The following is a 13,800-nucleotide window of genomic DNA, read 5'->3' on the forward strand; positions in this document are numbered from 1 at the left end:
GCACAGGCTGGTGCGTTAGCATGTCCGGAATTGCTCCAGCAGTCGCACTCACATCGTCATCATAGAAGTCCCGCAATTCAGTCCCGGCATCAGCACTTAGTCCCTCAAAAGGAGAATCCACCCCAAGATGTTTGGCAATAGTCTGCAAAAAAACATTTTGCTCAAGTTTACTTGATGGGGTGTAACCAATACAGGGGGTGGAGTTTTGTTGATTCAATCATTTGGGGAAGGGAATTAGTACAATAATAAATAAATTCAACAAGAATTTAACAATTTCATTTGACAGAGAACCATGCATGTGTCTTCACCTTGCTTATAATATAATGTACACAATGGAACTTTAAAGCGGAACCATCCATTCCTGCGGATAGTTCTTGACAATCCGACGTTGTCATTAATCTTAATTTGGAAACCCTCACATCTAAATACTGACATGAATCTAACCTATAAATTTGTACAACAAATAATGGAAAATAATTCAGTTGCATTTTGCTGGTCACAAGGCAGTTCTGAAAACCAGTTACTTTTTATACATTCATATCTGCAACAGTAACCGACCACTAAAAAACAGAAGTAAGTTAGCAAAAAAGTTCCAATAATTTCAGTTCTGTTTTTACTGTGGAAGATTAGTAAGATTTTAATTACATTGACAGTGTTCTTTCCTCAAACTAATGCCCTTAATATTTAATTTAAAATATTGCACACTGTTAATATTTTGGAATCTTAATGTTCACTAGTGTCAAGCTTTAAAATATCCTATTTTCAGATTGGTAGTGAGCATGTTCCAATTCTCCTCATGCCCCTGTTGCAGTGAGCTTCCCTTCATCATCTCAGATTCTTCAGGCAGATCTCTGGGTTCCCTTCCCCCACCATAATCAACCTTCAAAATACTTGCTCCGCTGTGAATCAGGCCTTCTCCGTCCATCAACCTCAACTTGCAGGAACACACAGCTATCAGGTGCTTGGCTTATCAACAGAAATGTCTTTATCCTCACATTTTGTTCGTTCCCATACAATGACACTCACAAACCTTAAGCATCATCAAATTCCAATTATCTACTGGCTCACTGAACATCCAAACCCTTACCATTTACTCCTCCTCCTTGGCATTCACTCCGTTTGCTGGTTTTCAACCTGTATATCCTCAGGCATTTCAACTTTCCTTCAACTGTAGGAGACATGTCTTATAATCCTATACCCTGGGTTGATCATCAGCAGTTACGAGAAAGCTTCCTCAACAGCATGTTTCACTCTTCAGCTCGCCTCCATGGGGAGGTGGTGGTGTAGTGGTATTTTTCACTGCACTAGTAATCTAGAGTCCCAGAGTAATACTCTGGACCTGGGTTGGAATCCCACCATTGCAGAGGTGGAATTTGAATTTTGTTAAAATCTATTGTTGACCATGAAATCATTGTCAGAAAAATCCATCTGGTTCACTAATGGCTGCTATCCTTGCCTGGTCTGGCCTATATGTGACTCCACAGTGTGGTTGACCCCTAAATGGCCTCGCAAGCCACTCAGCTCAAGGGCACCAGTGATGCCCCCATTATGAATTACAATGTGTTACAACACCCTGGGCAAGTGCGTGGTCAATTCCAGCCCCACTTGACCCAGAGTCACAACACAATTGAAATAAACATGATTCTTAGACAATCACCCAAAGTCTTTGGCCCTTAGTTGCCCCAAAACTGCAGTCACCAGTTTGCAAATTCAAAGACAATTACGTTTATTAAAAATAACATGCAGCAAATACAACTATTATCCAATTCCTAACGCCCCCACTTAAACTCATCCCACCCTCTGAAACACAGAGGGGAGAAGAGGGGGGGGGGGTAAAATAATAAGTAAAAAGGATAAAAAGTCTTTGTTTTAGATGGTTGTCTTATCGCACACATTCAATTCTAGGACTTGGGTTTGAGGCTATTACTGTAGATTCATTCAGATTCGGTGTACAGCTATGCAGCTTTTCTGGAGAAAACATGAGGGAGAGAGCAGCATCTTTCCCCGGAGTGTCCAGGACTTCCTTGGCTCGCTGAAAATCACCACTCAAGTCAGGACCCAATCACCACCTGTTACTGGACAGAATACAGCCTTTTAGCCGATTTATTGGCCACCAATCAAACCGATTCCCACTGATCTCTCAGTGCCGAAAATCTTTGAGTTCCACTGTTCAAAGCTGGCAGTGTTCTCTTTTGTAACTTTGAATTCTTCACATCCCCTGCTTGACTTAATATATGTCCATTCAGCTTCCATGGATCAAAATAACAACAAAAATAAAGAAAGGGTAAAAAAAAGATTCAACAGGAAAGGCCCTTACAATAAAAAAGAGCCGAGATTTGGGGCAGAATTATCATTCCTAACATTAATCAAAAGTTAATCAAATCTGCGATACTGATTTTGACACTACTTTTACCAGGACAGCATGGTACCAGTTGCTTCACAGTTCCAGGGTCCCAGGTTCATTCTGGCTTGGGTTACTGTCTGTGCGGAGTCTGCACGTTCTCACCGTGTCTGCGTGGGTTTCCTCTGGGTGCTCCGGTTTCCTCCCACAGATTAGATGAATTGGCTAAATTGCCCTTAGTGTCCAGAAAAAAGGTTAGGTGGGGTTACGGGTATAGGGTGGAGGTGTGGGTTTAGGTAGGGTGCTCTCTCCAAGGGCCAGTGCAGACTCGATGGGCTGAATGGCCTCCTGCTGCACTGCAAATTCTAAGAAAACTGATTTGTAATTGGCATGTTTATTTTTGTGTTATTTAAAGGCAGGAGAAGCACAAGCGGATTTGTAACTTGATAAGCGAATTGAAGTAACAGCTTTCGATTTGATCCTGGCAGTGCTACATTACCCAAAATGTTGTCTATAAAATCACATTCTAGTTTCTAGGCAGAGTTGCCTATTGGCCAAGTTGGCATTACCTGGAATATATGGCACAGAAACAGGCCATTCAGTCCAACCAACATATGCTGGTACTTTAAAATCAAGCCTTCTCCCAACTTTCCACATCTAAATCTATCATTGTAACCCTCTTTTCCATTCTCGCTCATTTGTTTCTCTAGTTTCCGCTTAAGTGCATCTCCACTATTCACACCAACCACTCCCTGTAGCAGTGAGTTCCCCATTCTCAACACTCTTTGAATACAAAAAGCTTCTTTTGAATTCCACATCAGATTTCTTCGGTGTAACCCACCCAGTTTTTACAGGTCCCTCCTCCACCAGAACAAGTCCCAATGACAAGGAATCTGTACCCCTCCCTCTCCCACCATCTCTTCAGCATGTATTCAAACAATACATCCTACTATTTCTACTCTGACTAGCACATGACACTGGTACTAATCCTGAGATCACTACCTTCTCATCTTTCTTCCTAACTCCCTATATTCTGCTTTCAGGACCTCATCTCTCTTTAAAAAAAAAATAATCTATGTTGTTAGTACCGATGTGTACCACGACCACTGACTTGTTCACCCTCCCCTTCCAGAATGTTCTGTAGCCGCTCCGAGGCATCCTTGATCCTAGCACCAGGGAGGCAACATACCATCATGGAGTCTTGTTTGTGGCCACAGAAATGCCTATCTAATCCCCTTACAATCAAATCCCTATAAGCATTGCATTCACACACTTTTTACTCCACCCCTCTGCAGCAAAACGAACCGTGATGCAACAAATTTGGTTGTTGCGGCCCCCCCCCCCCCCCCCCCCCCCCCGGAGAGGTCATTCCCCTCAACAGTATCCAAAACAATATATCTGTTTTGTAGGGGAATGGACAAAGGAGATTCCTTCGCTGCCTGCCTAGTTCTGCCTGGAGGTCACCCATTCCCTTCCTGCCTGTGGAATCTGAGCCTGCGGTGTGACCATCTCTCTCTACTTGCTATAAACGACACTCTTCGTCTCACGGATGCTCCAGTGTTCCCAGCCACTGCTCCATCTCCGAAACACAGGTTTCTAGGAGCTGTAGCTGGAGACACTTCCTTCACACATGCTGGCCCCGGGAACTGGAAATGGTCCCAGCTTCCTACATGGAGCAAGAGGAGGAAACCAAGGCTAGAGTTCTCCTGCCATGACTTACCCTTTTAAACTAAAGCTTTGGAAGATGCTTGACATTAGATTAAATCCAATTCTCTATGATCCTTCTTAGCTTCTCCTCGTTACTACCAATTATAGCCCTTATTTTCAAACTATAATTGATGAAAGTTGTAAAGACTTACCCACTACTTATCAATCAGCTCTCCCCCTTGTAGCCTCAGGTGCAGAAGGGCAAGACCACTCTCTGAAGGTTTAAAAGTTACAAAGCAAGGAGAAAAAGCAAAGAGCTCCTCTTCCTGCTCTTCAACGAATCCCCACTCTGCGTCAAATTCCCAAGTTTAAAGCTTAAAGCTCCCCTGCCTGTGGCCTCACTCCAGATGTGGCCTCTCTCCCATTGCTTGTGCGCAAAGCTCGCTGTGCGTGCGCTTTGAAGCTCTTCACTTAGAGCCGAGATTATCCGAGTTGACTCAGATGACTCGCACGCCAGGTAAGCTTCAAATTATGTATTCAACACCTTGCCTGCTAATCAGGCTTTAGGAGATTGACAGTTAACTTCCACTCAGCTGCTTGGGTGGGGAAGCTCCTTATTAGCCTAATAACTGGACATGATGTGGAGATGCTGCCGTTGGACTGGGGTGGGCACAGTAAGAAGTCTTATAACGCCATGTTAAAGTCCAACAGGAGAAGTCTTACAACACCAGGTTAAAGTCCAACAGGTTTGTTTTGAAACACTAGCTTTCGGAGCGCAGCTCTTTCATCAGATGAATCAGGCATTCACCTCCGAATGCTAGTGATTCAAAACAAACCTGTTGGACTTTAACCTGGTGTTGTAAGAATTCTTATTATTAACAATTAAACTTATAAAAAAGGAAAGAAATATGGTGAGCTTGATTGTTTTCTTTTATTCAGGGTCAGGCATTTTGTAGTGTGCAGACATTTAGAAATCCTCATCACAAAGTATGCATGCAACAGAACTTCTACAACTATTCTTTTGTGCCGATGTTTCCATATTGCAATACAAGCAGCTGAAACGTTTAATCGTATCTCAGATTTTAAACTCAATCGCCAGGATCTAAAAGACACACGGACTGGTTCTTTGTATTTAAGCTCCAAACGACATGTCCTGAACTTCCTCAGTGGTGAAAGCATGCATCAGGTTTCACTTCGCAATTCTCAGTAAGACCCCAGTGCGGAAGCACAAACTCGATACTTTCTCCAAATTATAGTTCAGCACAATCCAGTCCTGAACAGATGTTATTGTCCACTACTGACAGCTTGCAGTTGTTTAGGTATCACCTTTGCTGAACCGTTCAGTGTTGTATGGCAGATTGGGGTACCCTTTAAACTTTGAGAACTGGCAGAAGTTATCTGAAAATGTAGACATAAAGGTTGAATTAAATATATCCATAAAATGTATTTTATTGAAAAATATAATTGCAAGCGTTTATAATAATTTATATATTCTCAGTTCTCATCCTTTTTTGTGGGCGAGCAGCAAGAATAAAAATTAATATTTCAGTATCTATGTGAATCTGAGCTGCTCTTATGCACCTCCTTGTGGGATACTCAAGTACAGTACAGATAAAACCTCAATCGTTTGGGTTAAAGGCTCACAATTCCAGTCAAGCACCATTAATTCCTATTTCAAATGGCAATAGAATTGACTTCAGAATTACTAGGCTAAAGACGGCATAAATAAAACCACCCAAGGACTTCTCATTTTCTAGTGATTCCTGCTGCAAATCATCCCCAATGATGTTTCTACTCCACAGCACTGAAACAGCTCTCATCAAAATCCAAGTCAAAGAATCAGCGTCATAATAGGACAGGAGGAGGCCATTCAGTCCAAAACAGTTACAGCGTTCTTCTTCTCTGTCCATTTCTGTTATTCACAGTATGTACAGTGCAGGAGGCCATTTGGCCCATCGAGTCTGCACCGGACCTTGGAAAGAGCACCCCACTTAAGCCCACACTTCAAACCTTTCCCCGTTACCCAGTAACCCCACTTACCCTTTTTTTGACACTTAAGGGCAATTTAGCATAGCCAATCCACCTAACCTGCACATCATTGGACTGTGGGAGGAAACCAGAGCACCCAGAGGAAACCCACGCAAATATGGGGAGAAGTGCAGACTCCGCACAGACAGTGACCCAAGCCAGGAATTGAACTTTGGACACTGAGCTGTGAAGCCACTGTGCTACCGTGCTGTCCTCATCACATCCTCCTCCGCCAACTCATCTCATCCTGTCTTCCAGGTAGAGTGGGACTGCTCTTGCCTGGTTGCATTCTGATCTATCTAGTCAGTGGCAAAGAAATCATCTGTAATGGCTTCTATTCCCAATCTTGCAGTGTTACCACTGGAGTCCCCCAAGAATTTGTCCTTGGCCCCATGCTCTTTCTCACCTACATGCTGCCCCGGCAGCATCATTTGAAAGTGATGATGTGGCTAATGGGAATGCTCTGTGCACGCATTTCAAAACTTCCACTGCAACCCCACAACAAAATAAAGAATAGGGTTAGCAGAAACTACCCTCGCATGTCACTGTGGTTGGTGTTGTCAGTTCTACACTGGCAGATGCAACATTAGATGCACTAATTTTTGCAATTAAAAACTCTCCATGAAATTACCATTATTCAAAAGGATTCTTAGCAAACCTCAAGGTGGTTGGCCTACAATATTCTTGCAATATTTTGTATTAATAAAGTACAGTTTAATGGAGAGACATAGGCTGCTTTCCTTTCAGATTTTGAAGACAGCAATCAGACTTATAGAAACCATTATTGTACAACATTTGCTTGAAATTCAGAATTTTGCAAAAATGTGACAATTTCTTAAATTTCCATTGCACACTAGGACTATTCCTGCAATGTCAGTTTATTCACTTACTTGCACTGTTATATAGTCTCCGGATCTGACAGGAGCAAGCATTCCAGATGACCAGTCATGTGGTACCTCCACATTGGGAAAAATTACTTTAACATTACCATCACTTCTCCCACACAATTCCACCCTTGATCGCTTACTGGTCTGGAAAAATGGAACAACAGGAAATGATTGGTAATTGGTTATAAAACTATAGCACAAAATTTAAGGAGATTTACAAATATAAAATACCAGTCAAAAATTACAAGTTAAGTATTAAATTTTCTACAATGCTTAGGGCAAACATTTAAAGTAAAACAAAACTAAAATCGACTCAATTGTTTAAGGATTAGGGAATATCATCTCAAAGTACTTTACAGTCTATCCTTCGAATAGCTATTATTTATAAGGAAAGAAACACCCAAGGGTAGTATTTGTCATTTTCTCTACTTTTGGCTTCGCTGGCTAGGCCAGCATTTGTTGCCTGGAGTTTAGAAGAGTAAAAGGTGACTTGATTGAATTAGAAGTTCCTGAGGGGTCTTGACTCGGTGGATGTGGAAAGAATGTTTCCTCTTGTTGCAGAATTTAGAACTAGAGTTCATGGTTTTAAAAATAGGGACAATGGTTAGATTCGCTCTTGTGTTGCATGAATGTTACTTGTCACTTCGTAGCCCAAGCCTGGATTTTGTCCAGGTCTTGCTGCATTTGGACATGGACTGCTTGAGGATCTGAGGCACAGCAAACGGTACTGAACATTCAAACTTCAGAGAACATCGGCACTTCTGCCCTTATGTTGCAAAGGTCATTAATGAAGCAGTTGAAGATGGTTGGGCCTAGGACTCTACCCTGAAAAACTTCTAGTGATGTCATGGAACTCAGTTGATTGACCTCCAACCACCACAACCATCTTCCTTTGTGCCAGGTATGACTCCAACCAGTGGAATGTTTTCCCCCTGATTTCCATTAATTCAAGTTTAGCTAGGGCTCCTTGATACCATACTCAACCGCTGAGTGATCCTGGCGGAACACAAACTGAGCGTCCGTGAGCAGGTTATTGCTGAGTAAGTGCCGCTTGATAGCACTGTTGATGACTCTTTCCATCACTTTGCTGATGATGGAGAGTAGATTGAGAGAGTGGTGACTGATTTCTCCCAGACGGCTAACAGTGAATGGTGGAGTGAAATTTATAAAGTAAAGGATTAATTAAGTTGTAAACTAAACAATACTTGTGAGAAAAAACTTTTGAATTCAGTTCTGCATCAAGATCAAATAGCTTGTGATTTAGTAACCTTTCAAACACTGAAACATCGGAAATCGAAATCAGTATAAAGAACGCAAAAGGATAGAGGAAAGAAATTCGAGCAGAATCAAAGGAATAGAACAAACCAAGTTAAATTACGTAAAGGAACGCGGTGATGACAAGTTTCTCCACCCATTCTCTGCCCCTGTAGGAAAATTAACCATTTCAGCAGACAGTTGATTTGTTCTAAAGCGCCCTAAATATCACGTATCTATAATTATGTGGTTGTCTATGTTAATTTATGCAGATGTTTGCACAGTTGTCTTATAAACTTGCTGAGATTTATCTTTCTGAGGCATTGACATCGAGCTTTAAATTATAGAGCCTTTGGGAGGTTAGAACAGAAATCACAAGGTCGCTTCCATAATTCATTTGGTCAAAGCACTGAAATATTCCTCTGCTTGTGTGTGGTGATATTGGTGTATCGTTTGATATCTGTCTGACATTGTGGCTTTGAGATTCTAGTTTAACAGCTAACAAAGGGTAATGTAATTAACAAATCTCTTTTCTCGAAGCTATTAATCTAGATTTATGTTTACCAATGATTCCAGGGTATTTTCGATAAACATGTGAGAATTTTAATCTGGATAGAAATTCACACAGACAAGAATGAGATCATTTTAATTCAATAGGGTGATTGGAATTTGAGATATAGGAAATGATTATCGTCAATCCTGTTTCGAATTGGTCTTGAGTTAACACATCTGGTCAGGTTCAAATTATTATTCTTGACGCAACGGACACAAGAAACAGGAAATAATTCTGAGATTGAGAGGATAAAAACAGTGTAAAGTGGAGATTATTAAATAAAATGGGTCATTGGTCGTGTTCTTGATGAGGTCGAAACAAAGCAGGGTGCTGGCGTCCACGTGAAAAGTTTTACTCCACCACTTTCCAAGCGAGCTGAGAATTAACCCTTGCCTGATAACAGCTGAAGATTATATTTTTACAAGAATTGGGAATTACAAAAGTCTAGGTTTGCATTGTCAGATATGTTCAGATTAATAAACCCATTTTACCCCAAGCAGAATGGATAATGTGTGTACAGATAGCTGTAAAAGGAACAAGATTGGCAGTAGCTTCAAGAATTTGAGAATGTATTTGTAGACTGTTAGTTTTGCAGCATTAGTTGGTCCAATCTAAAATCTAGCGAGGGGGAGGGGGTGCGGGGACATCTACTGAAAAGTTACAAGAGACAAAATAGATGGGGGAATGTGAAGTCACATTCACAAGTCTCCAACAAGTCCAAGCAGCTGCATCGGCACTAGGGTTTGACTTGCCCCCTTCCATGGGCTGGATTTTCCAAAACTGGGGCTATGTCCCCCACATCAGCGTAAAAACGCTGGCTTTTTACTCGACTTTCCTCCAAAAAGTCAAGAGTGATTCTCCCACCTGTCGGGGGCTAGCGGGGCCCCGGGTAGCTGCTCGCAGATCTGGCGAAGGAAACGACCCCTGCACGTCCGGTCCGGAGCCCGCACATGCGCACGCCGGATCCGGGTCTGCAGAGTCCACGCCGTGCAGCATGGCGGACTCGGACCACGGAGCAATATCCAAAACATAGCCCCCCCCCCCGATAATGCGCAAGCCCGCGGATCCGAGCCGCCCATGAGGCCCCCCACCCCACCCCACGCTCTTGATCCCCCGCCCCCCCCCCACCAGGGCGGCAGCGGACTGAGTCCGCAGCCGCCACCCGATGTTCCCAACAGGCAATATGTGGTTACAACCACGCCGTCGGGAACTCGGCCAGTTTTGCCCAGAGAATCGCTGGGAGAGACCCACCCCCCAGCCGCGCCGCCTAATCCACACGCGAGCGATTCTCCAGGTCCGGAGAATCGTGGGAGCGGCATCGGCCACGAACCCTGGGTAAAAATGGATTCTCTGCCCCCGCACCAAACGCAATTTCAGCACAGAGAATCCAGCCCCACATATATAGCAGTAATATGGGAGTTACTACATTGCCATACAAACCCATCATTATAGAGATTATAAGCGAACTGTGGTCTATTACTCCAACAAGCAATCAGCAGTTTCTGCTGGATATAGGAAATCCATATACAATACCCCTTAGTGAGACTCTGAACACAGGAAAGTTTAAACAATCTCATATGCGAGAAGGGCTCAAGGGGAGCATCTATACCTTTGATGGGTGGATGAAATGGAAACATATATAGTTTAGGTGGTTTCCATGGATATAAGGACAAGAATTATTTTGAAGACGAGGTGAACTCGACATTGGTAATAATCTGAATACTCTGAAAGCCAACTACACTGTTGTTTGAATTTGGGACAACTCCAGAATGTAAAAAGGCAGTATATAATTGGGCAAGTAACCTTGAAAAAGATGTAATTTAAAACAAAGAGCAAGCAATCAAAGTCTTATTGCCTGGAATCAAACAGAAATATTTGATTCCTGTTTTAAAGATGTTAAGCTATTTTACTGGACAGCAAGATTTCTCCAGGGCTCATGATTTGGGTAGAATATCAATCTGGCATTGAGTATATAGAGAAAGTCTAGAGGAGACTAGTAAATTGATAGAATCAAACACACAGGTGCCTTTCAAAATGAGCGCAACTGAAGTGAAAGTGGCATTTAAAACAAGTTATGTGAAGAGGGAACTAGAAAAAGGAAACAGTAGATATTCTCCCTGCACTCAAGGGCCAAGAAAATGGAAACGATAGAGAGTAATAATGAAACAAAGGGTGAAGGAGTAAGATCTCACCCTGTGGTAACAAGAAACTTATTATAAGTGACCCACAAATTGAAACTGAGGCAGTGATGCGAGAATAATCACTGGCACAAACTGTCTACCTCCCTCATCTATCCACTGTCGTTGTGCTAAAATAAAAACATTTTAAAACATTCAGCCTTGTGGACTAGTGCGGTTTAACTTGTGATACATAGAAACATAGAAAATAGGAGGGGCCATTCAGCCCTTCGAGCCTGCTCTGCCATTCATTATGATCATAGCTGATCATCAAGTTCAATACCCTGATCCCACCTTCCCCCCTTATCCCTTGATCCCTTCAGCCCCAAGAGCTATATCGAATTCCTTTCTTTGAAATTACACAATGTTTTGGTCTCAATTACTTTCTGTGGTAGCGAAATCCATAGATTCACCACTCGCTGGGTGAAGAAATTTCTCCTAACCTCAGTCCTAAAAGGTTTACCCCTTATCCTCAAACTATGACCCCTAGTTCTGGACTCCCACACCATTGGGAACATTCTTTCTGAATCTACCATGTCTAATTCTGTTAGAATTTTATAAGTTTCTATGAGATCTCCTTTCACTCTTCTAAACTCCAATGAATATAATTCTAACCAATTTAGTGTCTCCCCATATGACAGTCCCACCATCCCACAAATCAGCCTTGTAAACCTTTGCTGCACTCCCTCCATAGCAAGAACATCCTTCCTCAGATAAGGACACCATAACCACACACAATACTCCAGGTATAGCCTCACCAATGCCCTATACAATTGTAGTAAAACATCTCGATTCCTATACTCAAATCCTCTCACTATAAAGGCCAACATACCATTTGCCTTATTTACTGCCTGCTGTACCTACGAGCTTACTTTCAGTGACTGCTGCACAAGGACACCAAGGTCTCGCCGAGTATGTACCTCTCACAATTTACACCCATTCACATAATAATCTGCTTTACGATTTTTGCTACCGAAGCAGATAAGCTCACATTTATCCACATTATACTGTACCTGCCATGCATGTACCCACACACTCAGCCTGTCCAAATCCCACTGATGCATCTCTGCATCCTCCTCACAACTCACCCTCCCACCCAACTTTGTATCACCTGCAAATCTGGAGATAATACATTTAGTTTCCTCGTCCAAATAATTAATATATAACATGAACAGTTGGGGTCCTAGCACAGATCCTTGCGGTACCCTACGAGTCACTGCCTGCCAATCGGAAAAAGACCCATTTTTTCCAACTTTTTGCTTCCCATATGCTAACCAGCTTTTTATCCATCTCAAGACACTACCCATAATCCCATGCGCGGTTCTCCCTGGTCAACTCTACTAGTTACATCTTCAAAGAATTTATCAAGCATAATTTTCCTTTCTTAAATCCATACTGACTTTGTCTGATTACACCACTGCTTTCTAAATGCTGTGCTATAAAATCCTTGATAATGGACTCCAGCAACTTCCCCACTCCCGACATTAGTGATGTTTGACGGAAGTCACATTGTTCAATCATTACTGCTTATTTAAGTTTAATTAACTCTCGTAATTCTTCAGATCCTCAAGCTACTGAATGTGACTCATGACAATCACTTTTGATTTTATACAGACTTAGTGTACTTTTAAAGGTGAGAAACTAATTGCAAGTAAGCAGAGAGAAATAATGGCAACCTTCCACTAACCTGTCCAAAATATCGAGAGCATATAGACAGCAATTTCCCCCATTCTGAATGAATGGGAAAGGGGGTCAGAAATGACAGAAACAAACGTGAGGGATGGTGCCACAAGTAATTAGAAGGCCTGTCACGGATTTCTGGGTTTGTTTGGTTTAGTTTACTTGGTTTGGCACAAAACAGGGGACCATCGTAAGTTGTATCGACTGATGACGTTTACCAGTTAGACCACTCTTGGACACCTTAAGACAGTTAAGAACTAATCCCACGTCGCTGGGAGGAAGGATATGGGTTGTCTTAAGGTAGATAACTAAACAGGGACAAGCACATTGAGGTCGGGTTCAAGTGTAACAGAATCAGGCCGGCGACCTTGAGGAAAATGAAATAATAAGATTAGAGATAGAAATTATACAATTACAGAACCAAGTAATTGCCAACACCTGAATAACAGGATGCGTTCGGCACATTTAGTGAGGATTAGATAAGCACCTGGCGACCAGGTTACTGTGTTTAAAGTTTTCAGATCAACCACTCAAAGAGATGGAATGTCAGTGGTGTCGACTTAGGGGGCATGTGATAATACTTGGCACCTCGAGACGACTGCGGGCACATACAAGCCCTGATCCACCGCTGGAGTTACAACAGACACATGAAGAATGTAATTACATGAACTAGGGGCTTTATACAATTTCACTAATGGGATATTTGTCAAACTCTATTCTATTGGATTAATTTGATGGCTTTGCTACTTCTTTCATTTATCAATAGGTTCTCCTGACTGGTTGTTTAGGATAAGGTTACTTTCATTAGGAATTTATCACTTGTAGTTTTCTAGTCACTTTTCTCACTTTTGGTTCTTATGTTCGCTATTCCTCAGTTTTGACTTTTCCTGTTTTCTGAATGTGACATTTAAACCAGTAAATAAAATCTGAGAGACAAAAAGTGCACACAATTTTCTGCATTACCAGCAGATTTCCCATGGCAATTTGAGCAACTGGAAACACTCTTCTGCCTCTGTGCATTAAGCTACAAGATGCAAACAGTAAGTTTACTGCTTTTACAATCCATTAGTGGATCTCTTTGATATTGCTCAAGGTAAGTCTGATGATGCAGTTTAACAAAGGAATGGAGCATTATGTAACGCGATTATTTATGAATGCTGAAGTGCAGGGATGAGGTAGGCCTGAAAGTTCCTGACAAGATATTATCTAATTAAAGCACTTCCTATGATCTGC

The 13,800-nt window shown here is 42.0% G+C and overlaps 1 protein-coding gene across 2 annotated transcripts in view; it reads right to left on the bottom strand.

The window, feature by feature from the left end:
- Window positions 1-4,900: 4,900 nt before the first annotated feature.
- The window catches only part of cdk5rap1 (CDK5 regulatory subunit associated protein 1), a 44,413-nt gene continuing 35,513 nt past the window's right edge, over window positions 4,901-13,800 (bottom strand). For both annotated transcript variants that reach the window (XM_072514648.1, XM_072514647.1), the window contains exons 12-13: window positions 6,907-7,047; window positions 4,901-5,386 (exon numbers count right to left, since the gene is read on the bottom strand). In XM_072514648.1, coding sequence (XP_072370749.1) covers window positions 5,273-5,386; window positions 6,907-7,047 — 255 coding nt within the window. In that variant the 3' untranslated portion in view covers window positions 4,901-5,272. The remainder of the gene's footprint in view (window positions 5,387-6,906; window positions 7,048-13,800) is intronic.

Source organism: Scyliorhinus torazame, chromosome 8, assembly GCF_047496885.1.
Source record: "Scyliorhinus torazame isolate Kashiwa2021f chromosome 8, sScyTor2.1, whole genome shotgun sequence".
NCBI lineage: Eukaryota > Metazoa > Chordata > Chondrichthyes > Carcharhiniformes > Scyliorhinidae > Scyliorhinus > Scyliorhinus torazame.